Source organism: Nyctereutes procyonoides, unplaced genomic scaffold (assembly GCF_905146905.1).
Source record: "Nyctereutes procyonoides isolate TBG_1078 unplaced genomic scaffold, NYPRO_anot_genome, whole genome shotgun sequence".
NCBI classification, from domain to species: domain Eukaryota; kingdom Metazoa; phylum Chordata; class Mammalia; order Carnivora; family Canidae; genus Nyctereutes; species Nyctereutes procyonoides.
The window spans coordinates 47610470-47637668 of NW_026575142.1; the positions used below are offsets into that span (position 1 = coordinate 47610470).

The 27199-nt window shown below is 41.6% G+C and overlaps 1 protein-coding gene, 1 non-coding gene and 1 pseudogene across 2 annotated transcripts in view; 2 read left to right on the forward strand and 1 right to left on the reverse strand.

Annotated features, from left to right (window-relative positions):
* The window catches only part of KLHL6 (kelch like family member 6), a 61209-nt gene extending 51353 nt beyond the window's left edge, over window positions 1-9856 (reverse strand). Inside the window, exon 1 of the mRNA XM_055307679.1 lies at window positions 9537-9856. Within this exon, the coding sequence (XP_055163654.1) occupies window positions 9537-9823 (287 nt within the window). The 5' untranslated portion in view covers window positions 9824-9856. The remainder of the gene's footprint in view (window positions 1-9536) is intronic.
* Window positions 9857-22393: 12537 nt separating this feature from the next.
* LOC129498963 (cofilin-1-like) lies at window positions 22394-22895 on the forward strand (annotated as a pseudogene).
* A 3663-nt stretch (window positions 22896-26558) lies between these two features.
* LOC129498970 (small nucleolar RNA U13) lies at window positions 26559-26666 on the forward strand. The gene has a single exon (XR_008662244.1). It is a non-coding gene; the product is annotated as a small nucleolar RNA U13 (small nucleolar RNA).
* Window positions 26667-27199: the final 533 nt, after the last annotated feature.

Here is a 27199-nt window from a genome sequence, read left to right on the forward strand (position 1 = left end):
ATCTAAGTAATTAAAGTAGGAGAATATATCACTGAAACCTAGGCTGAAGTAAGCTCATGCACTGAGCCTCCTGATAGCCAAAGCAAAGACAGAAGTACAATAAGTTAGCTAATAAAACAAAGTAAACTGGGATTTACTATCCCTCTTTAATGTACATTTATTTTTCCTTTTGTCTAATGCTTTCCCCTTCGGGGAAATGCTCTCTCGAGTCCCACTCAAATCATGTGGCTCAAATAGAAACTCTCACCTTTTTTACCAATATCTCTCCTCTCACCGCTCCTTCCCCATACCCTTTTTGGCCAACCTTGGATTCCTTTTTTTTTTTTTTAATTTTTTATTTATTTATGATAGTCACAGAGAGAGAGAGAGAGGCAGAGACACAGGCAGAGGGAGAAGCAGGCTCCATGCACCGGGAGCCCGATGTGGGACTCGATCCCAGGTCTCCAGGATCGCGCCCTGGGCCAAAGGCAGGCGCCAAACCGCTGCGCCACCCAGGGATCCCCCAACCTTGGATTCCTAAACTAAACTGGGCTGATCACTGCACCCCACTTCCCTGACATAGTGATTGGTCTAGGATTGGGTAATTGGATGGAGCTGAGCCAATCATTCTTTCCAGTCTTTCCTTTTCAAACTGAAGCTAGCCCCTCAGTTTCTCTCTGGAACCAACCAAAGAGAAGTGAGTTTCAGAGCTGCCAAGAAGCAAGCCCCCAACCATGTGGCAGAAGTCCATCTGAGAAATCCCACCTGAGAAATAAGCCAAGCGAGGGTTGAAGAAATACTGAATACATTCAAGGCCCTGGTTCCTTTTCTCCACAGTCTCTGCTGCATCCCGGCCCTTCCTATGAATTGGCTATGTGGCCAAATACCTTCCTCTTTTGCCCAAGCTGATTTGACCTCAGTTTCTATCCGTAGCAACCAAAAGAATGCTGACTAATATAGGAACATTGAGCAACGTGATGGATGGGGAGCTCCGAGGCAGTTTTACCAATGTTCTACATATGAACAACTCTTCTCGTGGGCTGCTTGGTGTTTACAATATTAGAATCTATTACAAATCTGTATACTTGACATAGGGGTAAAGCTGAGAACTTGAGATGTGAATGATGAAAGTATTTCTCTGTTGTGTTGGTAGTTGAGAGCTCCATGGAGCATTATTCAAAACAGAAGAATGGATTTTCTGATCTTGACTGAAGGACAAGCCACACACCCTAGACACTAGGGGTGGAGATGACAGGAATGAATTTTTGTTGTTGTTGTTGTCAGGTAGGGTCCACACCAAGTACAGAGCCCAAGACAGGACTCAAACTCACTATCGTGAGACCAAGACCTGAACCAAGGTCAAGAGTCAGACATTCCACTGACGTTCAACCAATTGAGCCACCCAGGCACCCCCAGAAATGATATTTTATTAAAAATTCAAAGGACCCGACTACACTTCTACCCTGGGGCAGCAACTCCTGTCCAGTACCTTCCAATGCTAAAAAAAAAAAAAAAGGTCTGCAGGAATCACTATGTAGGCTTAGCACATTTGTGTCCAAATAGTCATGTAAGTAAACTGTTAAATCCACAACATTCTGCTTTGACCAGGATGCTACCTAATTAGTGACAGAAACTGTAGGAGGAATATCAAGTTTTTATTGATATCAAATATTTACAAATTGTTTGCTGAATGCCAGCCATTGCAATGGTATCAAGGATTCTCTCATAGCTCATACTTTTAGCCAGTTTCTTGACCATGCATGATGGATGGTGTGTCTGCATGCCACATACTCTCACAGGTATACTGGGGGCTAAATATTTGAAGGGAGAAGAGAGGTAAAAAGTGCAAAATAATTTTTTAAAAAGATTTTATTTATTTATTCATGACAGAGAGAGACAGAGAGGCAGAAACATAGGCGGAAGAAAAAGCAGGCTCCACACAAGGAGCTCAACACGGGACTTGATCCTGGGACTCCAGGATGACGCCCTGAGCCGAAGGCAGACGCTCAACTGCTGAGCCACCCAGGTGTCCCAAAAAGTGCAAAATAATTGTCCTATTGCCTGTAAGATCTCAGGATCCTTCCTCTGATGCATTTGAGACAAGAGTCATGGAATTCTCTAATACTTGTGTATTTTTCATGATACCTTAACCCTTATTCTGCACCTTATGCAGGCCTGGCACATAGTAACTGCATGTAATGGACTCTTACCAGCTTTTGGCTGCCCAGCATCTGAAGCCCTTCATAGGTATGGCAAACTCTACCTCTGAATGAGACACAGCGTGTGGCAGAGGCCGCAGAAGCCCAAGGCATGCTTTCCCAGCCTTTGTCACAGTTAATACATTGGCATGTGTAACTCAGCCTTGACCAATCAGATAAACTAACTCCAGGCTAGGAACTGGGAGTTGGTAATGCAAAGAAGGAAGGACAGGGGAAAGCCCATTATGGTGGAGGCAACAGAAGCATCAGCAGTCTCCAGTTTTCAGGAACTGCAAGGGCAACAGTGCCAGTGGCCAGAACTGTGTTAGCCTCCAGGATCCTGCAGTAGCAGGAAAGTCCTCCCCATGACATGGGTTCTGATTGGCTTTGGGCTGTGGTCCTGGCCACTGCCTACTTGTTTTCTAAGTTCGGCCTTCCGGGGGACTCTGCAAGTTACCTACATAAATCCAGTTGATTTCTCTTAAAAAGAAGAAATCTGAGTTATTGTCATGCATAAAATGTTTAGGCAAATGAATTCATAAATAAATCAACTTTATTACGTGTATTTCATAAACTTACTGGGATAGCTATACATAAATCATTAGCTTCATTGTGTTGTCTAACAGCCCTGAGCAATAAAAAGGCCAAACAATTCCTCTAAGATGCACACAGCCAATAAATGGAAGGGTATAGACTCAAATGCCAATGACAAGATTTTAAGATGGTATTTTCATTACACCAAGCAGTTATTGGTGCCTGCCTCAATGATGTCCTATAGGTTCTTGAGGACCTATACTTTCATAGTGTACTGTCTCTTCACTTCACCTCCTGACCTGCTTCCTTATTTTGTATTAAATCCCCTGACCAAGGCAACCCGGGTAGCTCAGCGGTTTAGCGCCGTCTTCAGCCCAGGGCCTGATCCTGGAGACCTGGGATCGAGTCCCACGTTGGGCTCTCTGCATGGAGCCTGCTTCTCCCTCTGCCTGTGTCTCTGCCTCTCTCTCTCTCTCTCTCTCTCTCTCTCTCTCTTTCTGCCTCTCATGAATTAAAAAAAAAAAAAAATCCCCTGACCCAGACTGGTGTCCTAAGCCATGCTGAGTCTTTGCTGCTATGAGGGCGTCTGTCAGATCAGGCCCCAGACACAAATTGGCTTGAATGTTCCCACAGTACTCTGCTTACCTCTGTGTGTGTGTGTGTGTGTGTGTGTGTGTAGGGTGGGGCTTACAGGCACAAAAAGGCAATTTTTACATTTTCTCCTCATTTTCAGCTTAGGTAGACCATACTAGTATGTGGTGGGGAAAAGGAATTAATGGTCTTACACAGGAAATGTCCCAACAGCCACAATTCTGCACCGTGGAAAGATCTGTTTTCAGTTTGGATCCCAATGGGGAAGCCATTCTTCCTATGAAGTGAGTTCCTTGGAGGGTAAAATTTTAGGAGACAATGTTATCTACTTGTTGTTACCTAATTGTTGACCTTGTGAAGATTAAACCAAATGAAAAAAAATCCAGCAAAGTTCCTGGCATGCAGTAAATACTCAAAAAAATGTTGGCCTTTCCAGACGGCAAATTGCAAAAAATACTTAACACAAATACGTTTAGTATCATATTATTTATAAAAAAAAACCCAGAATATTAGAAGTAACCTGCATTCACGATGAGAGAATGATTTTCATACTATGCATCTATTAAAAATGGTAGCAAAATAAATAGAGTCATGAAAACTATGGAGGAAAGATTATAATGAAAAAAGATACAAAGCAAGATGCAAAATTGCATGTAAACTATGTTTATAAGTATGTAAAATATTCCTGTGAAACAAGGTAGAAGAATAACACCAAAATGAAAACAAACTGTACCAGAAAAGTTCCATAATCCATTACCCCCAAATCTTGCAGGCAGATGTGCTCTGGCATTCAGAATTGTTTGGACATTACCATATCCTGAATATTAAATAGCACCCTCAGCACTCCTTAATCCAATGCACTCCTACTTCAGCAGTGAATATATGGATAGTGGCCCTAAGTGGAATAAATAGACTCTAAGTAGCCTTCCCTCAGTTCAGGACAGATGTCTCCATCAGGCAACAGCAGTTCAAGACACAAACTCATCCACAATAAGTTATAAAAACCTTTCCAATTATCAGCACTTTGAGGATTTTAGAATTGCAGATAAGAAATGACAGACCTAAAGTACGTAAATATTAGTCACCACATTGGTTCTGACAAACGAACAATATTAAAAGCATAAAATGCTTGACCGGATGCTAGAAGTATAATCACCAGTTTGCTTGAGTTCACCACTATGGCAACAATAATCTTCAATGCTTTCACCATTAACCAGATTTCTAATCCAGATCCAGATGGCTTTAACTCATTGTTTTCTTTTGCATTTATCTATTACCTGTGCTTACTGGCTCCTTTGTAGACACCTTACACTATTATGTAGAGAAAGCAAAGGCTTATAATGTTTACACATGGTTTAGGACTAGCCTCTCACCTCACTTTCTGCCTTACAGTAATTGGTTGATATATAATAATATTAATAGATTGGGTCCACAATGCCATTCCCATGCCTGACCTGTGCTTGCTTTTTGTAGCCATGGTCCCTTCACCATGGCCTCATAGACCGAGGTACAGAGGTACGAGACAGGAGCCAAGGTTCAGGCAGATTTGGGCTATCAGCAGCAACAAAGGAGTTTGCTGTTGACTTAGCTACAGCCTGTAAGTTTTTTTATACATGTAGGAAGGCCGGTCATCAGGTAGGACTGTGAGAAACCAGATGATCCCTCCCTACATCACCATTCCTCCTCTCAGCCATCCCTGGGACTCACAACATGATTGCCCTCAGGGGTCAACATCACTTATGGAGTGTGTGCATCCACTGTGCCCTGCCCCCTAAAATGGTAAGAACCACTGGTTTAGATGGAGATCTTTGGGAGATGGGGTTCAGCATGCAGGATGCACAACTGGTTCCAAAGACTTTGATCTGGGGACATGTCCAGAGGCATAACACAAATGGCAGCTTTCTTAGCAGTCTTATAAAAGACACTAGCAGTCTTATAGCATTTTAAAAAACATTACTATTAATGTTAAGTTACGCTTCCCTTGATATTCCTGCCATGAGAATATTCAGACACCTTGCCATTTGGTTGTTTGACATTTAATGTATGCCATGAGCTACTTTTAATAAAGCTTTCTTCTCCTTTGCCCTTTACTCAGCCTCAACACTGTGTATCTTCCCAAATTCCTCACTCCACTCAAGACTTTTAAATAGGTCCCCAAAGGGAACTATATTGTCTGAGTTACTAATACAGTCCCTGTTTATAGCCACTATGGCTACATATGCAGCTAGACAATAGCTAGGCAGTGGGTCCAAAAAACATGTATAAAATGATGTCAGTGAGCAAGATTCGGGGGGGGGGATGGAACTGGGAGATTCTTTGATTCACTTGACCACATGAAAGATCATTATAAGAGGCTGTGAGTGAAAGACAGCCCCCAAATTAAACAAATGGGGGATGCCTGGGCGGCTCAGTGGCTGAATGTCTGCCTTTGGCCCAGGGCATGTGATCCTAGAGTCCTGGGATTGAGTCCCACATCAGGCTCCTTGCATGGAGCCTGCTGCTTCTCCCTCTGCCTGTGTCTCTGCCTCTCTCTCTCTCTCTCATGAATAAATAAATAAAATCTTAAAAAAAATTAAGCAAATGGAAAAAGGAATGAACTATTAACTTCAGGAAAGATAAAAAGCTTTATAAGAAACAAAGTGTAACATTATCACACAACTTGGCTCAGCAGGAAACAATGTTTTCATGGACATAATGTAAATTCTTAGTACAAATTTCACCAAAAAAAGTGATAACATATTGAGAGAGTATAGGGAAGGGAAGTGTGTGGTAAGGGAGTTAGGTGTAAGGGCTAAGTCCTTATCAGACATACAGGAAATTAATAAATGATGTCTAACATTGAGAAATCAGGAAATAATAGTATAACCATATTTTGAAGAAATATAAATATTAATACTGGAAGAAACAGCTAAATGTCAAAAATGGTGGCTTCTGACAAGGAAAACTGAAGGGTAGAGGAGGTGAAGATGAACTTTTGTTGTTCATTATAAGCCTGTAATATTTGGCTCACTGTTAACTATCTGCACATAGTACTTTTATCAAAACAAATTTTAATTTAAAAAAATATACATGAAAATTTGAAAGGCTATGAAGAGAGGGTTCACAGAAAAAGAACTATAGGTGATCCTTAAGCATACAGAAAGTTTTTTTAAAAAGATTTGTTATTTACTCAAGAGACACAGAGAGAGAGAGGCAGAGACATAGGCAGAGAGAGAAGCAGGCTACGTGCAAGGAGCCCAATGTGGGACTTGATCCTGGCACCCCAGGATCACGCCCTGAGCTGAAGGCAGATGCTCAACCACGGAGCCACCAAGGCATCCCAAGAAAGATGTTTAAGCTTATTAAAAATAAGAGAAATACAGAGTGCCTGGGTGGCCCAGTTCGTTAAGTGTCTGACTCTTGGTTTAGGCTCAGGTCATGATCTCAGGGTCATGGGATTGAGTCCCAGGCTTAAGCAGACTACCTGCACTAAGCTTGAGATTCTCTCTTCCTCTCCCTTGGCCCTTCCCCGCTCAAATAAATAAATCCTTTTAAAAAAAAATTAAGGGAAATGCAAATTAAAACAAAACTGAGATACTGTTTCTCATCTGTCTGGGAAAAATCCAAAACTTGGAAGCCATCTTCTTTTGGCAAGCCTATAAGGAGTGTAAAAGGATCGAACCCCTATCAAGGAGATTCTGGCATATCCACTTAAACTGCAGGTGCATTTCTCCTTGACTCAGCAAACCTTCTTCAAGAAATGCACCCCCAGGTACTCCTGCATGCATATAAAATGACATGTAGAAGGTTATTCATTATGACATCGGTGTACAGTAAAAGATAACAATCCAAATGTCGGTCAACAGAGGACTGGTTAAATACACTATGGTTCAATCATTCCATGGAAAATATTTATGTTTTCAATGAATAAAGAAAAAAAAACCTTACATAATTTAACAGGCCTTCCCAAGCACAGAGGGCTGTGTCGGAAGCCTCTCAGACACAGCAGACTCTCTGCCCTTCCGAAGTGCAAGCATAAAAGGAACTTGGCTCCCAACCCCTTTCAAAACCATAGAAACAAAAGCAAGACAGGCTGTGAGGCAATGTCTGATTTCATGTGAGTCCTAGGTCAAAATCCCACTTGGTCACTTTATTAACTGAGATACTCTGGGCTTTGGTTCCTCATCTGTAAGTGGGGATAAAACTACCCCACTCACAGGGTTACTGTGGGATAGTGCATGTGACACAGATGGCACAAAACTTTGCTCACAGTAAGTGTTCAATGACAGAAATTATTCTTCAGAGCAGTACTAGAAAAAAGAATCCTGTCTCCAGGACTGTGTTTATTATAGGAGGAAAGTCATCTTAGAAATACCAAGATAAGAATCAAAAGTCACTGCTCTGAAGAAAAGAATAAAAGGAATTTCCCTCCATAACCAGGCAGTTTTGGAAGAGACGCTTCTTACACAGGCGTACATACCATGTACGCAGCCTCCAGCATCTCATTGTTATCAACTCCTCTGAGCACCAGTAGACACTTACCCTAAGTATCCCACATCAGCATGGTTGGAAGGACCTGGGCCCAAACACCTTCCAGTTAGGATGAGAAACCCAAGGACCAGAGGAACCGGTGATCTACTTGAGAGCACACAGTCAGTAGTCCTGTTCCATAAGCAGGACAAACCACTAACAAAATTGCTAATGGGGTATAACTTTGTATGACAACCATTTTCCAGTGATTAAAAACAGAATGAATAAAGCTAAAAATGGGTACTCAGGACATTGATCCAAGAAGCTGACTTTCATGTACTTCTGAAAGTGATTGTGATCGATGTAAAGATATGCTCAAAAAGAGTTATGTGTTTATCTGTGTTAACTTGTCTTTATGACTGTGCCTACACGTTACCATTTATATAGTTCCTATGGAATGAAGCCTCAAATATAGTGGCAATTTGTATTTTAGTAAAAACAAGGATTTCTAGAACATGCCCAATCCCTGCTCTAGCAATGATTACATATGTGAAGTTGGGTTTCCATTTCCTCATTCGTAAAAGGGAACATCAGCCACCTTCACCGCACTACTGCAAAAATAAAATCAGATAACTATGTCTGGCACATAGCAGGCACTACTTCCTGCAAACCCAGGTGTCCCCTTGTCTTGTATACATATGGGATCTAATCATTCCACAATTCATTGACCCTGCTCTCTGAATTCCCTCTAAGCATCTTAGAAAAATGAAAAAATAAAACACTTTTCATGATATTTACATCTGTAAATACTTTTTAATTTCCTCAGTCAGAACCAAGAGTTAAGAAGAATCTTATTAAAAAGAATGATAAAAACAAAAAGAATTATAAAGGTGTTTCTTTTTCAAGTTTTCCAAATACCTTCTTCATCCTCATTTCCCTTGGGGACTGGTTCACACCATGTCTACACTGATCTGGAGAACTCTGAATCCAGCCCTATTCACTTCATTCCTGATTCTTCCACATTCCTATCCCAGGCATTTGCTTGTGGTAAACACTCAATAAATGGTTCTAAGATGAACCAAACAGAATGAGGTGAAGACTTTCAGCAGACATAGTGAGCATCTATTATACTGTAGGCACTGTGTAAGAGACTTTTCCTTCTCATATTTAATGATCACAACCTAGAAAAGTAATCATCATTGTCCCCAGCTTACAGATGACAAAACTCAGAGCATGCAGTGATTTGCCTCAAATCCCAATGTCAGGAAGGGTAGGACAGGATGGAACCCAGGTTTCAGAGTGTGTTATAACTGGGAGCCCCTCACTGCTAAAGCACCTTTGTTACTGCTTTCTTTTCCAATCCACCCTCTAAGTTTCAGCAAGTCACTCGATAACTCCCAGAGAGGGGCCACAACCTTTTCTCTACATCTACTGGTGAACAAAGACAACATCATGTTTCCAACACACTAGTCAGACCAAGGGGGAAGAAATCCCCATGACTTCAGTAATTTTCCATCCTTTGGAACAAAGACACATATCCAGAAGATTCCCCATAACATATAAATATTGCTTTTAAATTATACCAATCTCTCTTTTAATATGCCTTAAACCCTAAAATCTATGGTTTAATAGCTTCCTTCCTTATATCTTGAATAGACACACAAATGTAAATAGATATCCAAATGTACATACAACAACAGCTACCTAGTTAGATCAGGCTCTCACATCAATACCCATTTTCTTTAAACCTGCACCCAATTTGACTGTAATCCTAGGCGCGCTGACCTGAAATAGTTGCTGGCTGCAGCAAGCACCACGCGGTGGCAGGAGAATTCCTGAATGTCCACACACAAGATGACATCTGTCAGAGCATTTTCCACACGGAGGGTGTCCAGGCCATTCTGCAGAATTAAGGAGAGTCCCGTGTCATCGAATTTTACCTTATCCCCATTTAAGATTTCTACCAGGTCTCCCCTTTTCTGGGAGGGCTCATTTGTAGAAGGTGCCAAGGGCTCTTCCAAACTCTTCTCTACCACGTCGCCCATGGTCCAGGAGTCCCTTTGTCCTGCCATCTACATCCAGACTGAAGGAGCGCCCAAGCTTCAGGCAGGTCACATTGCAGAAGCTGGGCGGATTTCCTGTGCAGAGCCCTCCACTTATCACCAGCTGTCACACACACACAACAGGAAGTCTCGTACTTTCTCATCCTGTTACTACAAACGCCAGTAACTTCTATTCTTCTTCTTTCTGTGAGTCAACAAAAGGTTAGAAATTACTTAGAAGGGGTGTGTAGAAAGGGGCTCCACGAGAGAAGGGGTAGCTTCTCAGAGTCTGCTATTAGTGCTGTGGGGTTATTTTGGTCCATCTCCCCCTCATATCCGTGAGCAGGAAGCCTCTGATTCTGGTTATTACATTTGTACCTCTGGCATTTTTATAACCCAAGTCCTCAATGATAGGATGGGCAGGGAACATTATGCAATCTTCCCCCTCCCTCTTGTCAGGAGTCTGAGACCCCACGATAAGCCCCCACCCAGTCCCTTGGGAACTCTGGAAAACCCACTTATTGGTGGCATTCTCATTTATATCAGCACCGCACATCTTCTGCCCTTGTCTTCCTCCCTGCTCAGGGGAAAACAATGTCATAGCAAATATTAATGTTCTCCCCCCGCCCCAAGAAAGTCTATTGTTTCAGATATGTCTCTGGGGACAGAGAAAAAATGGTCTCCAGAAACTCCATCCCAGGGTCTTCTCTCTTAGTAGACTAATCAGGGTAGGTCAACACCAGATTACCCTAGCGAGTCTCCAACTGGTCTGATCTCACTCAGCATCTATTGGTCATGCATCTGATGGTACACCACAAAGTGTCTTCAGTACCTCTGCAGGTCTCTGTTAAATAATAATAACTACCTTTTCATAAACTCCCACTATATTACAGATTAAAGAAGTTAATTTATTTTAATCCTTGTAAGAACCCAAGGGGCAAATATGATTTTCCTCATTTTACAGAGAAGGAAACTGAAGCTCTGCTCAAGTGAGTGGGAGAACCCAGGTCTGTTTGGTTCCAAAGCCCATTTCTTCCACCATCATCAGGCTAAGAGAGCTGTAATATCATGTTGGTCCTGACTCCTGCATCTCCCATAGAGAACCACAGGCCTTTTCTGCCATGGCTGCTCCAGTCCACAGCATCTCCCCAAAGGGGCCTTTGAGGTCTTGTTCCTGCTCTCATGAACCATCTAGCAGTGGGAAACACTGGCTGCTCTGATCAAAAAGGAGTCCCAATCCTTTCTCTGCCCTGGTCAGTAACCGAGCCCTCTTCAGGGGTCCTGGTTCTGCCTCAGCTCTTCTTCTCTTCCAAGGATACTTATTCCTAATGTCAGCGTCTTTGTTAACTCCCCTCTACCAGACTTGTGCTATATCCATAGCTCTGTCAATCAAGACGGTTTGGTCTCAATAACAGAAAAGCCCATCAAAAGTGGTTTAAACAACAGAAGTCTCACGTTATAAGAAACCAGAGATATGGAGTCCCAGGTTAATCCAGAAACTCAGTAATGTCATCAAGGACACAGAATTTTTCCATTTTCCCATTCTGTCATATTCTCAATGTGATAGAGATGCCACCTCATGATGACATAATAGCTGCCACAATACCAAACAATCCAAAAGCAGGACAGGTCTCTTCCTTCATCTCTATCAGACTTCTCCTAAGTCACTTGACCACTCAGCCCAAGCTCCAGAAAATACAAATAGAATAACGTGATTGCCTTGCACCAAACATGATTCATCTACTGCCTCAAGTCCACTTTCCCCGAGATCAAGGGTCTAATAGCGAAACAAAATCAGGGCCTCTTAGCACAGAGGAGGGGCAAGGGCTGGTGTGCAGTTAGCCTCCTGTGCCCACCACCAGGACATGCACAACCCTGACTCTTCCTGCAGGCCTCAACTAGGAGGAGCTCAGCACTTCCACCTCCATGACTCCAACTACCACCTCTGTTGCAACTAAGGACAACACATAATCCAATCTTTCTCATGGCATCTTGTCACCCAGAACCTCTCAAAGTTTAAACAACACTGATCATTCCAATCTACCCTCCAATAAAACAAAATAAGAATAAAACTCAATTTTCCATTCATGATGGATCCTGTTTACCAAGTTCCCTTATTATTTTTCATATACCTTCCAAGGCCACCCACCCCATTCCCTTGACATAAGCAGGCTAACTGTTACCTTGCCCCCACCCTTACATTTTCCTAGTAGGGATGCACACACAGACTTGTGGCATAGGTGTGATAATGCTTACAATTGGATTTAGTGCAAAGGTAAAAAACACAACCAGTTTGGCATCCATGTCAACCTGGATATGCTCTGAGATTTTTGTATGAACTGATGAATATTCTTTATAGCTACAAGCAAAATAACCCTGTTCTGTGGAAGTTTTATTTTCCCTACCAAGCAACAAAATGTACAAGCCACTGGCAAAAGCTTTAATACTGAGAAAACTATCTTAATTATATTTTACTAAGCCAGTTGACTTTATAGTGCTTGAAAGGAATAGATTCTATTATTAGGCAAATGAGTGGCTTTACTCAAGGGAAATCTTTCTTCCTAAAACCAACAGGTTGCCCCTTCTAACCCTGTCAACTGTCTTCTCTGACACAACTTATAGTGTCAGAAGTAAGTCTTAAGTCTCCTACAAAAGAAGATCCACTGTTCTGTCATGTTAACTTATTACTACTAAAGCTACCATTTACTGAGTATCAACTACATTTCAAGAACCGTGAGAGACTCCTTGTGAAGCCTGATGCACTTCATCTTCCCACCAACCCAGGGCAGTTAGGTATTATGATCTCCATTTTAGAGACATGAAGACAGAGAAGATCACATAGTAGATATCATGTCCATGTCCCCTCGTCTGTCCTGGAGGTCACCCACAGATAGTTCCTATAAGCACACTAAAAGCATCACTGTGCCTGAGAGCATTCTCCAGCTACAAGAGCATGTGGGCTCATTAGAAGGGACCTGCAACTGAGAGCCAGGAGTTGAGAGATAAAAATGCTATCTTTCTGTCTCTCTGTGGGACAATGCTGAAGTGTGTGGTCCCCATCGAAGACTCTCAGAGGACTGAGCTCTAGTTGTCCACAGTAGTGGACACATTCATCATTCATCCTCTAAGGGAGGGAAGCCTCTGATACCATTTGTTTATATCTCAGGTACCATTTGTTTATATCTCAGGGTAGAAAAGGAAAAGTAAGGATTGCCCCCCTCCCCAGAAGATTTGTTTACATTCCAGAATAAAGATTTCTCTCTCAGGAGAAGGCCATGTGCCACCTGCCCTATATAAGCTCTGAGTCTCATAATTTCAGCATTCAACTTTTATGGTGCAACCCCATTGCACATTCAGGGTAACATCAGGCTTTCATCACATTATCTATAGATATAGGGACATAGGTAATTGGTAAGAAGATGGTCTGTGTGTAATAAATTATCTTTTCTCAGGTTCAGAGATTTTGTATTTCCTGTCAGAAATAACATGCAATTCATTCTATTTATTTATTTATTTAAGAGCGGAGGAGGGGAGGGGGAGAGGGAGAGGGAGAGAAGGAAATTTAAACAGGTTTCACACTCAGCCTGGAGCCTGACACAGAGCTCCATCCCACAACCCTAAGATCATAACCTGAGTTGAAATTTGGAAACTTAGGGGAGCCTGGGTGTCTCAATTAGTTGAACCTCTGACTATTGGTTTCAGATCAGGTCATGATCTCTCAAGTCCCACGTGGGGCTTTGCATTCAGTGTAGAGTCTGCTTCAAATTCTCTCTCTCTGTCAAATAAATAAATATTAAAAAAAAAAAAAACAGAAGTTGGAAGCTTAACCAACTGAGCCAGGTGCCCCAATGTGCAGTTCATTTTAACTTGATTTATCCAGAACAAGCGGCAAAAAAAAAAAAGTGCGGAAGGGTAGAACCAGCAGAATGAACAAAGTAGAACTTGCTTTACCGTCTAAATGCAACTGAAGGAAATCTGCACTTCATACTTTCCCGCTGCCTGCAAAACTTATCCTTCAAGATAAGTGTCCTTCCCACCTTCATAAAGCTTCCCCAACATGCCTACACCTACTGCAAACCTTGCATGTGTACATACTGCACTGCTCACGCTTCTGTGGATGCATTAAAGCACTATACTGTCATTATCTGGCTGCTCGTCTGTCTTCCCCAGTAAGCTATGAGTTTACAAGTCAAGTCATATACCCCAGAAGCCCAATTACGTATGATTCAGTCAAGAAATATGGGGTAGATAGACAGATGTCATGGTTGGATTAAAGAATAATCAAAAACTGGAAGAAGAGCTCTGCCTTGGTAGCTAGTGGCTCTCTTAGCAGGAGTGCCTGCATGGCTGAGCTAATGTGTGAGTTGACCTGGAAGAACAAGAAGAATTTATGAGAGGAAAGGGAGAGGGTAAAGGCTTTCCAGGGAAAAGGAATGAACACACCAAAGGGGTAAGGAACAAGGAGTATTTGGAGAACTATAAACCATTAGGTACAACTGGAAGACAAGGTGTGTGAATGGGATAGGGTTGGAAAATGGTGTACAACAGTAAGACACCAGGTCAGAGGGAGCTGCCCCTGCCCCCTAATCCCCTGCCAGTCGGGGTTCCTGAGCCACTGCAATGCAACCCCCACACCCCTGTGAACATGGTGGTATGAGCCTGAAGCCTGGGTACCACCTCCGCGCCCACCAATCCTGGGGGCTCAAGGTAGGTGCCAGCCGGAGGCTGCTTGGGCTCCACTCTGCATTAGCTCCCAGACAAACATGAATGAATAGCAATGGAAAATGGTATTGGAACAGTGGGAACCAGCAATTTTGTACAGGAAGCTTCGGGGGATGTTATTTACTGTAGTCTGCCTAAAGTCGGGGCAAAACTGGACAAACAAGGTTAAGTTCAGTGTTTTGGAAAGTGTGAAAGCTGCTAGTGAATGCTATTTTCCTCTATCAGGAGAAGTAACTGAAATTAATGAAGTTCTTGAAGAAAACCCAAAGTTTATCAACAAATACTGTTATGAAGAATGTTGGCTGATCAAGATACACGCAGTAATCCTTCAGAACTGGATGAATTAATGAGCGAAGAAGCATATGAGAAATACATAATCTATTGAGTAAAAATGGAACCCCTAAATAAACTAGTATGAAACAACTTAATCTAGCATTGTCTTAAATTAGTGATGGATAGAGGATTTAAAATTGCAACCTCTAGCAGTGCCAATGGGTAAGAAACTACTTGCAACAATGTTCATGGAAGAAAATACCCCTTGACTTTCTAATGATTACAGATAAATACAATATACATCTTTTTTTTTATTAATTTTTTTTTATTTATTTATGATAGTCACAGAGAGAGAAAGAGAGAGAGGCAGAGACACAGGCAGAGGGAGAAGCAGGCTCCATGCACCGGGAGCCCGATGTGGGATTCGATCCCGGGTCTCCAGGATCGCGCCCTGGGCCAAAGGCAAGCACCAAACCGCTGCGCCACCCAGGGATCCCCAATATGCATCTTTTTTGCAACACTCTATGATTTTTAGGCTAGGCTCCAGTTATAATATTCAGAATCCTGAAATTATGTGTGGTTAAAAACTAGTTATAAAAATTATGTAATTCAAGAATAACATTGTAATCTAAGCCTTAGGGAATACTGTAACTTGCTTACAACTATCCCTGTATTGGGGTCAAAATACTTAAATGATCTTTCCATTGGAAATAACTGGCAGTGTTGAAAAATTTGTTAGTTGTATAGTCTCAGATAAAGAACTATCTTAATTTTGCAATATACTGTGCTTGCTGGTACTATTTTTATACAATGAGGCAACAGCCTTGCAAGAAGATAGTTTAATAATAAAAGATTCAACTTCTTCCTTAAAAAGAGAGAGAGAGAGAGAGAGAGAGAGAGAGAGAGAGAGAGAGAGACCAGGCCAGTGAGGGGATCTGGACGCTTGCCCTCTGGCAATGATGCTGAAACTGGAGCATGCATCAGTATAATCTGGGCCCCAACCCTAGACCTTCTAATTTGGTGGGTCTAGAGTGGTGTCTGAGAATTTGCATTTCTGACAAGCTCCAGGTGATACAGATGCTGCTGGTCCTGGTACCAGGTCCATTCTTTAGGAACCACTGTCATATGTGAATCTGTTGGAGGCTCTGCAGGTTTTTAACAAAGGAGAAAAGGACTCTGATAAGGGATTTGAAAGGCCATCAGGTGGAAGAAACTAGAGGATGACTCCAGTGAATCAAATCAACAAAAAAGAGTTACAGGCAGGCCACTTGGAACCCAATATGAAGAATTCTCAAATCCTTAGTGTCATCCCAGGCTGGGCTCCAACTACTTCAAACAAATAATTTGTAGATCATGAAATAAACCCAGGTAATTAAGTGACTTCCCTAAAGTCACACAAGTAGTTAGTAGCCAAAATGGGGCAAGAATTCAAGACTTGCAGTTGCTGAGCCAGTGCTTTATCCACCCCAGGCCCAAGTAGCATGATCAAGACTTTGTATGTATCTTGCTTGTAAGTGGGAGATAACCGGAAATATCCACCCATCCCTCAAACAAGAGTAGCCTTACTTTCTGTTCTGTGATCTTCTTCCAGTTCCAGTTAATACATGAGGATCCAGAGGACAAAGAACCTCCAGCTTCTACTTCAGATCAGGTTCACCTGTGTATCCCCCCTCATGAGTGGAGCACCCCAGCCTACCCCGATCCCATCCTGCAGATACTGTGGCCTGGTCTCTCTTCCCTGCCTGATTCAAAGCTGCCCAAGACTCCTAGACTCCTGCCCATCAAACACTAGCCCTGGGCCCCTGAAACCAACTCCTCTAGACAACCTTGTCCCAGCTTAATAATAAAAAAAGATAAATGTTTTCATAAAGAACAATGAGCTGGGGGCCTGCCTGCATCAGAAACAGGAAGTTGGGAAGTTGCATGAGAAGGAGCATAAGGCTGATCTAAGTGAGGAGCTCAGAGACCAAAATCTGAGTACAAGGCCAAGTCTAGACCCAACTGCTTCATTCATTCATTCATTCATTCATTTCATTCATTTATTTATTTATTTATTTATTTTAGGCACACAGTGAGAGAGAGAGAGAGAGAGGCAGAGACATAGGCAGAGGGAGAAGCAGGCTCCATGCACCGGGAGCCCGACGTGGGATTCAATCCCGGGTCTCCAGGATCGCGCCCTGGGCCAAAGGAAGGGGCTAAACCGCTGCGCCACCCAGGGTTCCCCTAACTGCTTCATTTAATCTGGAGGTGATTATTTTTTAAAAGATGTGTCAAGGTTTTATTTTCTCTTACAAATGCCACATACAGAACTTCCCATAGCATAACTTCATTTTTTAGTCACCATATTGAAAGACTTGTCACATACTGGTTATGTTTTCCTATACTCTCTTCAGAGCCACCTAAACAGGTTTCCGAACATCACTCTGAAATGTCCTCTGCAGAATTCTGAACATAAAGGAAGGTCAGGTGCTCCTGAGACCCGCACCAGGTGGTTCTGAGCAACCTCTCTCTGAAACAATGTCCACAAAATAGGGAGTCAAAATTTAGAAGTGAGCTCAACCAAACCTGCTGCAAGCCCCTGGGTGGATCCACAGGCCAATGGCAAAAGTTTAAGAATGACCTTCAACAAATGGCAAAATCAGAGAAGCTTACCCATAATACATCTGTCTATATCCTGCAGATTTCGATTTCTTTTTTTAAAAATAACTTTTGTTACTTTTTTTCTGATTATAAAACAATCATAAACCAACTTCTTGAAAACTTGGAAAGTTCAGGAAAAAAATCAAAGTTAATATCTGGTGTGTTGGAATAGACTTAAACTGACTAGAGAGAGAGAGTTGTATTTCTTCCCAACTTCAAGTTAGTGATATTATGTTGGTTGAAACTGGCCATAACAGGAGTATTTACACTACAGAAGTTGGTAAATGCTATAAATCATCATTTTTTTGTTTGTCTGAAATCCAGTTATGAAACATTTACCAACACACAACCAAGGTACCACCTTCCCCTTTCACCTGTGGAGGTCCTGAAGTTACCTTGAATCTGGACCTCCCTCCAGCTCCAGTTAAGGCTCTACTACTGGATTTCAGAGAAATTCTGCCTAAAGCCCCCTTTTCTCAAGGTAGCTTGATTGATCCTCTGCTCCTTACATCCAAATGGGCTTCCCTGGAAGAGAAACAGCAGTACCAGGATGTTCCTCTGTCTGACCCTCACACTTACCAGCATATCACTCTTCCTCCACAGATGCTAATGTTGGCCCCACCTCACGGAATCATATCTGCAGCCCTTTGAGCTTCTACACCTGCCCTGATGGCAATTCCAGCGTTCTCATAAAGGGAATTTCCCAACACACACTTACTTTTGAACCACTTATCTTCATATAGCCTCACTCACTGTCCCATTATGATTCCTGTCCCAATTTGCCTCTTAGCCAGGGTTGCTCAAGATATTAAAAGTTTCTTTCTTTTCTTCTTCTCTTTATTTTTTTAAACCAGAGCCACCATATTCCAATAATTCACCAAAATTACTATCACAAAAGGAAAGAAGAGAGGCATCCATTATATGTTCTCTACGCCTTTTAGAAAACATGGACTTGTTCCTTTTTGAACAATGCTTTCCCTTATGTCTACAATATTGTAGATTTGGATCTTCTAGATTTGGATGTATGTGGCTAAAGGCATGACACTGCTCCAAAAGGGGCATGTGCCCATGGCAAAACTAGAAGAGTCTACAATATTATCCAACATGCCACTGATATTGCTGTAAACAAGTTAAGGATAATATCCTTGCCAAGAGAATTAATGTATATATTGAGCATATTAAGCACTCTAAGAGCCAAGATAGCATCCTGAAATATGGGAAGGGAAATAATCAGAAAAAGAAGGAAACCAAAGAGAAAAGTACATGAGTTCAACTTGTTGAGGATGAGGAAAATTTTATCCCTAGCCTGCTTGGTTCTTTTGCTTGTGTAATAATTAAACTGACATAAGATAGATTAACAGGAGAAAAAATAAATTTAATTCATGTGTATGAAGACTCATAGACATGGGATCTAAGGAGTATACATGGCAGGCAGCTTTTATACTTTCTAGACAAAGAAACAATAAATTTCTGACAAATTGGTAAGACAAACTTAGGTTTGGGTATTAACTAGTGGAGAATCTATGCAGAGTTTGTTCACATAGTCTTTTTGGCCCTCAATTTCCAATCTCTAACGACAAGCGTGTCTCTATACTTCCTGGTACAGAGACAGTACCTTTCACATGAAAGACTTATTTCCTGCTTTCTGGAGACAAAGGAAGATCAGAGTGTTCCTCTAGCACTGGCTGTTTCTTAAGTAACTTCAGTTCAGAATAATCAATATGTCACTGTGGCACATCTTGGTACATAGCCTGCCCTGAGCCCCAACAAACTGAAATGCCAGGCTGCTTCAACCAGAGAAGCACACTTTGTGAAAACCAATGGAAAGGAATCTGAATTTCCAGAACCCATTCTTTATGAATTCATGCCATAATGGGCATAAAAAACATAAATAAAAGATCTCTGGACTGTTAAAAAAAAAAGGGGTATTAATGGCTCTGGTGGCAGCCCTCAGTTTTGAAGTTTATGGAAGAATGTTAGTCCTGCAAATAAGCTGGAGAAGAGAGGCAAAACCCTAGTCTTGAAAGAATAGCAATATGAAACGTGGTACACAGAGGACTAAGGACTAGAGATAGGCATAAGGTTAAAGCAAGGTCAGTTGATTACAATTTACTGAAAGGATTTTAAAAACAGGTCAGTGTCTCAGTATCTTTATCTGTAAATTGAAGAGAGTAATAGTCTCCACCTCAATGTGATTGTGAAGAAAGGGTCGTGAATGAATATATGTGAAGCCTTTAAAATGATGTCTAGCAGGGATGCCTGTATGGCTGAGTTGTTAAGCAACTAACTCTCAATTTTGGCTCAGGTCATGATCTCAGGGTCTTGAGATCAAGCCCCACATGGGATTCTCTCTCTCTCTCTCTGCCCCTTCCCCACCCTCCTCTCTTGCTCTCTCTCTCTCTCAAAAAAAAAAAATAATAATAATAATAAATAAATGAATAAAAATTTTAAAAAACTGATGTCTGGCATATATGAAATTCTATGTAAGCATTAGCTATTATTATTCAAACCTTTCTATAAAAAAGAAAGTATGTGTATTTTAGTCTAAATCTGGCTTCTGGCTTCAGACCAAAGACTGCTTCAGCACAATGGCCTTTGTTAGTACCTACAGGCAGTCTATTGTCCCCATCTTGGATAATTTCCATATAGTCAGTATAGAGGGGCCCATAGACCACCATCTCCCCAGGGAGATAAACATTCCTATCCCTCACTCTGTGCATCAGAAATATTATTCTCCCCAGAGTCACAACAATTCATAGAACTTATCCATTGGGAAATTCTTCCTAGAAGTAACCCAGTCTAATCAGAGGCAATTAAAAAATATGTTTCAATTACATTTATATGTAATAGATATGTTAATTATAAATACAGTTGATCCTCAAACAACACAGGGGTCAGGAACACCAAACCCCAATGCAGTTGAAAATCTGTGTATAACTTTTGACTCACCCCTAAAACTTAACTAGTAGCATACTGTTGACCGAAAATCTTACCAATGACAGAGTTGATTAACACATATTTTTGCACACTATATATATTATATATACATATGTATTATATTCTTACCATAAAGCAGCTAGAGAAAGTGTTAAGAAAACCATAAAAAAGAGGAAATACATTTATAGTACTGTACTACAAAAAATCTGCATATCACAGATATGCAGTTCAAACCCATGTTGTTTGGGTCAACTGTATATTAATACACTATAGATGACACTAACTAAAAGAGCATCATTTGTTGAGATGCTTTAGGCTAAGTGCTCTGTGTGCTTTATGTCACCCTATTTCCTTTTATCGACACCTTGATAAAATGGATTATTTTTCTCTTTTTACAACTGAGGAAACCACAGCTCCAAAATAAAGTTGAGTACTCTGTCCCAAGTTTCACAGGCTGTAGTAGGTAAGTCAGTTATAGTATCTGATTTGTCCAGGCCGTAGTCTAATGAAAAATTCCCAGTCCACATCTTCTGCTGCCCAGGAAGCTATTTGTGATACAACATGACTCGGCTACTCCCCTTTGTTAATTGGACTACAGTGGGTGCACCCATCCAAAGACAGTCAAGTGTATACAGAGATTAAGTTCAGGGACACATATAGCAAAGATCCTATGGGACAATTAAAGACTCTAATTTGAAATAAACACAGTCATTTAAGAGCAAAAACAGGAGGCAAAAGGAAGCATCAAGAGATGCCAAATGATAGAATCAGAAACAAACTAAAGCTATTTGCAAGTCAGCTTCTGAAGAGAAGAAACCTGGAAGGTAAGTACTCAGGGAGACCTGGAAGTAAGAAGACCGAAGCTAACATGAAGAGAGTAGCTGAGAAAGGTCACCTAGACACGGGGTAGAAAACCATAGGCTCCTGTTGCTTAAGTCATGAAGCTACTCTGATCTGAACCACCCTCTAGCTCTAGTTAGGGCTCTGCTCTTGGATTTCAGAGAGATTTCTACCTAGATCCCACATTTCTTGAAGTAGCTTGATTGAGACTGTTCTTACATTACAATGGACCTTAGTGGATCAGAAGCAGAACAGGGCCATAAAGCTCATCTGTCTGATCCCACATACTAACCACCGTGCTACCCTTTCTCCACAGACCAGGGATGTTGCTAGGTGCAGAGATGGGCCCTGAAAAAAGATCAGATGTCACAGCTGCAGCCAGTGCTAATTCAGGTCTGCTATCCATATCCAGCTCTAAAGTGGACTTTCCAAATGAAGACTCAAGGAGTAAACTGGAAACAGCAAAAATTCCAAGGAGTGGGTTTTGCAAAGACAAACAGCCCCAGGGACGCCTGGGTGGCTCAGCGGTTGAGCGTCTGCCTTTGGTTCAGGGCATAACCCTGGGTCCGGGGATCAAGTCTCACATCAGGCTCCCTGTGAGGAGCCTGCTTCTCTCTCTGCCTGTGTCTCTGAGTCTCTCTCTCTCTCTAATGAATAAATAAATAAATCTTAAAAAAAAAAAGAACAGCCCCAAAATATTCACTTATTGCTAAGTGGGGAGAAAAACTATAAAATAGTAGGTAGACTATGCTCCCATTTTTGCAAATATGAGTGTAGTAAAATACCAGAAGGAAATGCATTTGCTTATTCATCTAATGTTTAATGAGTATATTCCCGGTCTCAGGATACAATAATGAGCAACTATTGACATGGTTCCCACCCTCAAGGAGCTCACAGTCTAGTGAGGGATGACCAACATTAAGAAACAAACAGGGGCATCCTGGGAGGCTCAGCGGTTTAGCACCGTCTTCAGCCCAGGGTGTGATCCTGGAGACCCGGGATCGAGTCCCACATCGGGCTCCCTGCATGGAGCCTGCTTCTCCCTCTGCCTGTGTCTCTTCCTCTCTCTCTGTGTCTCTCATGAATTAATAAATAAAATCTTTAAAAAGAAACAAACAGAGTTGGATCCTGGCAGCAGCTCTCATCTCTACTGACCCTCTTTGCTATCTCCCTTTCACTTCTGGAAACATGACCTCTGGCATGGTAGTCTCTGATGGAGTTATCAAAGTGTTCAATGACATGAAAGTGTGTAAGTCCTCAACATCAGAGGGGTTGTAGAAGTGCAAGAAGGCAGTACTTTTCTGCCTGGGCAAGGACAAGAAGAACATCATCCTGGAGCAAGGAGCTCCTGGTAGGTGATGTGGGTGAGGCTGTAGAAGATACCTACACCACCTTTGTCAAGATTCTGCCAGACAAGGACTGCCACTATGTCCTCTATGATGCAACCTATGAAACCAAGGGGAGCAAGAAGGAGAACCTGATGTTTATCTTTGGGGCACCTGAGTCTGCACCCCTTAAGAGCAAAATGATTTTTGCCAGCTCCAAGGATGCCATCAAGAAAAAGCTGACCAGAATCAAGCATGAATTACAAGCAAACTGCTATGAGGAGGTCAAGGATGGCTACACCTTGGCAGAGAAACTGGGGGGGGGGGGTAGTGCCGTCATCTCCCTGGAGGGCAAGCCTTTGTGAGCCCCCTCCAGCCATGTCTGGAGCATCTGGTAGTCGCAGACCTTCCCATGGGGGTTGCAGGCTTCCCTTCCTGCCAGACCAGAGGGGCTGGGGGGATCCCGGCAGGGGGAGGGTAATCCCTTCACCCCAGTTGCCAAATAGCCCCCTTCAGCCCCTGGACCTTCCTCCTCCCTCTATCCCTGATGGTTCTGGCCTTCCCAAACCACTTTTGATCTTCTGATTCCTCTTGGGTTGAAGCAGACCAAGTTCCCCCCAGGCACCCCAGATTGGGGAAGCCTGTATTTTTAATGACACCTTAATTCCTCACCTGTTACCCTTTCCCATGCTGTCAACTTCTAACCTCAATAGTGACTCTGTGCTTCTCTGCTTAGTTCTGTGTATAAATGGAATGTTGTGGAGGTGAAAAAAAAAAACCCACATGTATGGAGTGTGTAATCACTATATTGTACACCTGACACTAATATTACACTGTGTGTTAACAAACTGGAATTCAAATAAATCTTTAAAAAACAAACAAAAACCATGAATGCACTGCAACCATTCTAAGTACTGTGACGGAGATGCATTTGGTAGAGAGCCTTTTATCAGGGGCAGTTTGACCTGGTCAGGGAGGTCAGGGAAGGCTTCTATGCTGACTGAGCTGTGATGGACAACTGTACAATAACTACATAAAGAGTTGTCTAAGCAGAGACTATGAAGTGGGCAGAGCCCAGTGGTACAAGGGACTGTGGCAAAGATAAGGAGTTGAGAAAAAGGCCATGTGGTTGGAGTAAAGTCAGCAGGGCAGGGAATGGTGTGGGAGGGGCTAGAGGGGTAAGTAGACCAGGTCAGGCAGGGCCTCATAAGCCACCTTAAGGAGTCATTACCTCTGGGGGTAGGAGGTGGTGGGGAAGCAAGGGAGGCTGGGGTACCAAAGATACCATTGGATTTGCACTGTAAAAATATTTGTCTCTGTATGGAGAGCAAATTACTAGAGGCCAGTATGCATAAGCTAGAAGAGAAAGGGACCAGTGTGGAATCTCTCATAATCCAGATGACCTGTGACTGCAGCATGGACAGGGGAGTAGTGCTGGGGAAAGAAGTAAGTAATGAATTTGAGGCATACAGAAAAGTTAAAAGCAAGATAATTTGCTGAAGGATTGGACATGGAATGTAAAGGAAAAAGAATTTTCAAGAACAGCATAGGTTTCTGATGTGAACAGCTGGATGAATGGAGATACCAACACTCTCACATGGAGAACACCACTAGGGAAACAGATGTGGGGGGAGAGGAGCAGGAGTTTATTCTTGGTCATGCTGGGTGCAGAGTCTGAGACATTCAAGATATGCCATCAAATGAGATGTTTGATACACGGTCTGGGGCTCAAAGGAGAAGTGTGGCTTGGAGATAAAACTGATGTACTAAAACATGAAAAGTGGTTATTTCTGGGTAATGTTTTTGTATTTTTTGTTTTATTCTTTGTGCTTTTCTGCTTTTCTCCCTTTTTCAGCAGTGAAAAAAAATTTTTTTTTCTAAAGAGAGTGTTTAAAAAGAGTAAAATTTTCCCTGTGCTTGTAGCAAACAGGAATACTCTACTTCTCATCACTGGCATTAGTAACCTCAACAGGAAGGTCCCTAGAGTGGGGAAAGCCAAATTTGTTTGACACTAATATCTCTTTGGCAATATCATATTCCTTTCACATCGGTTTACAAAGAACCTGCCACCTTCCAAATTGTAACTTGTTATCTTGAGCAGGTTTATGCAACAGGAGGGGGTTCACTGTGCAGGTAGATGTCAAGTTTGGTATTCAGGTGTCTCCCAGATAACTGAGATGTTTTAAGAAGTCCAATAAAAAGCAACGTTTTCCCTCTTATCCTGGATAAACCAACTGATAAATAAAACAAAGAGTCAGGAGATGAGGACCAATATTTGTGTACTAGCTGGGCTAAAGAGTCAAACTGTATAATCAATATTATCTACCTAGTTGTAGCAACAATGAAACAGAGCCAGCTCCCACTTCTACCCTTCCCCTAGAACTGCAAAACAGAAGGCACATGAGAGTAGATAGCAACAAAAGGAAGAGGAAAGGAAGCCTCTGGGCCATGTATACACAGTTTCTATCTCCTCACTCAGCATTTTGCCTCAGGCAGAATGAGGGAGGGATGTAAGGATGGAGAAAAGCCAGGACCTTAAGGCTAATCCCAGAAACGAGGTACAGTCATACCAACACCCACTATGAGTTACTATGAGTTACTGTATAAGGTTTATAAATCGAGTTCAATCATGTACAAGATACTATCCTATCCATATGCATTTGGATAGCGTTTGCATCTCTGATGACTAGCAATAAGTCAACACCAGCTGATTTTTAGCAGAAACTGAACTTATTAGCACAATATTAAGTGTATAATTCTCGTCTGGATCCTGGATTCAAAAAGAAAAACAACACCCATATTCACGGCAGCATTTTCACAATAGTCAAAAGGTGGAAGCAACCCAAGAGTTCACTGACAGATGAACAGATAAACAAGATGTGGTATTTACATAGAATGGAACATTATTCTGCCTGAAAAAAGAAGGAAATATTGTCATATGATACAATATGGAAGAACTTTGAGGAAACTATACTAAATGAAATAAGCCAGTCACAAAAAGATAAATGCTGCATGATTCCATTTATATGAGGTACCTAGAGTCACCAAATTCATAGAGACAGAAAGTAGAAGAGTGGCTGATAGGGGCTGGGGGAACTCATGACCTATGAGTTAGTGTTTAATGGGTATAGAGTTTCAGTTTTGCCAGATGAAAAGAGTTAACTAGACTGGTGTATAACAATGTGAATATATTTAACACTACTAAACTCTACACTTAAAAATGGTTAACATGGTTAAAAAAAAAAAAAACCCAGCAACAAGAAACAAAAACAGCTAAAAGAAAAGAGTTTTCTTTCTAGTTTTAACACCCTGGGAATTGGGGGCATGGGTTATTCCAGAGTCCCAAAAGTATTAACACCAAATGTCATGTTTTAAAATATCCTTAGGTGCACTAAATAAATAAATAAAATAAAATAAAATAAAATAAAATAAAATATCCTTAGGTGAAACACTACTGAATACGGACTTGGGTTTGAAATAGAAAATTAATCAAACTTGAGTCCTGGGATATTTGAGATAATCTAAGATTTTTCAGTTATGTGTGAATTCATCTAGCACAAAAGTGGTATTAATGGTTTGATTACGTTGCCCAAAAATGTAGTTACAAATGACATTTTAAGGACTAAGGAAAATTCTAACAGAACTATATACTCAGTGATTTTATATCAAAGTTAAGTTCCTTGCATGTGATAATGGCATTGTGGCTATGTAGGACAGCATCTTTGTACTCAGGAGATACATGTAGTTTTCAGAGTGAAGCATCATACCTGCCACTTACTTTCAAATGGCTTAGCAAAAGAAAATATTGGACAAAAAGAGAGAGAGAAAACAAAGAGTATATGGGAGTTCATCATACTATTCTTTTTTTTAATTATTTTTTTTTGTCTTTTATTCTTTTATTTTTAAGCAATCTCCACACTCAACATGGAGCTCAGACTCACAATCCTGGGATCAGGAGTTGCATGCTCCACCCACTGAGCCAGCCAGGTGCCCCATATTCTTTTATATTTTAAATTTAAAATGTTTGGATCCTTTTGTAGTTCATATAAGAATGATGATTGGGTGCTCACACCATTGTGTGACATGTACCTCTCCCTCAAACCTTGTTATGATCTTGGCACATTACCCATCTGATGTGAAAATAATAATAATAATAATAATAATAATAAATTAAAAATGTTTGGAGAAAGTATGAGGAACACAAAATCTCCTGCTTAGAAAGAGAACGAGGCTTGAAAGATGCAGTTAAGAATTGGCTTAAAATCACTCTGAAGAATCAGCCTGGCAAGGACACCACTTTCCTTACCCCCAAGCAAAAGATACTACAGCTTTCAGTACTAATATTGCTGGTACAGGGCATGGGGATACCATCATGACACCCATGCCATCGCTTCCCCCAAGGACTCGGTCTTACAACGACCTCCAAATGAGTAAATAAGTCCAGCAGAGATGGTCACCTCTGGATGTACCATTAGAACTGAAGTGTGAGCATGATCAGCTAACAATGTAAGAAAGACAAGACATAGCTTGGGGCAGAGGAGTTGGGGGACGGGAACTTCCAATCAACCTCATTCTGAAACAGCCAGGTGGCCTTCTCACCCTTAAGATACTTCGTCCAGGGTAAAGAAATGTGATCAAGTCTGTTTGAAGTTTCAAGCTACTGAATTTC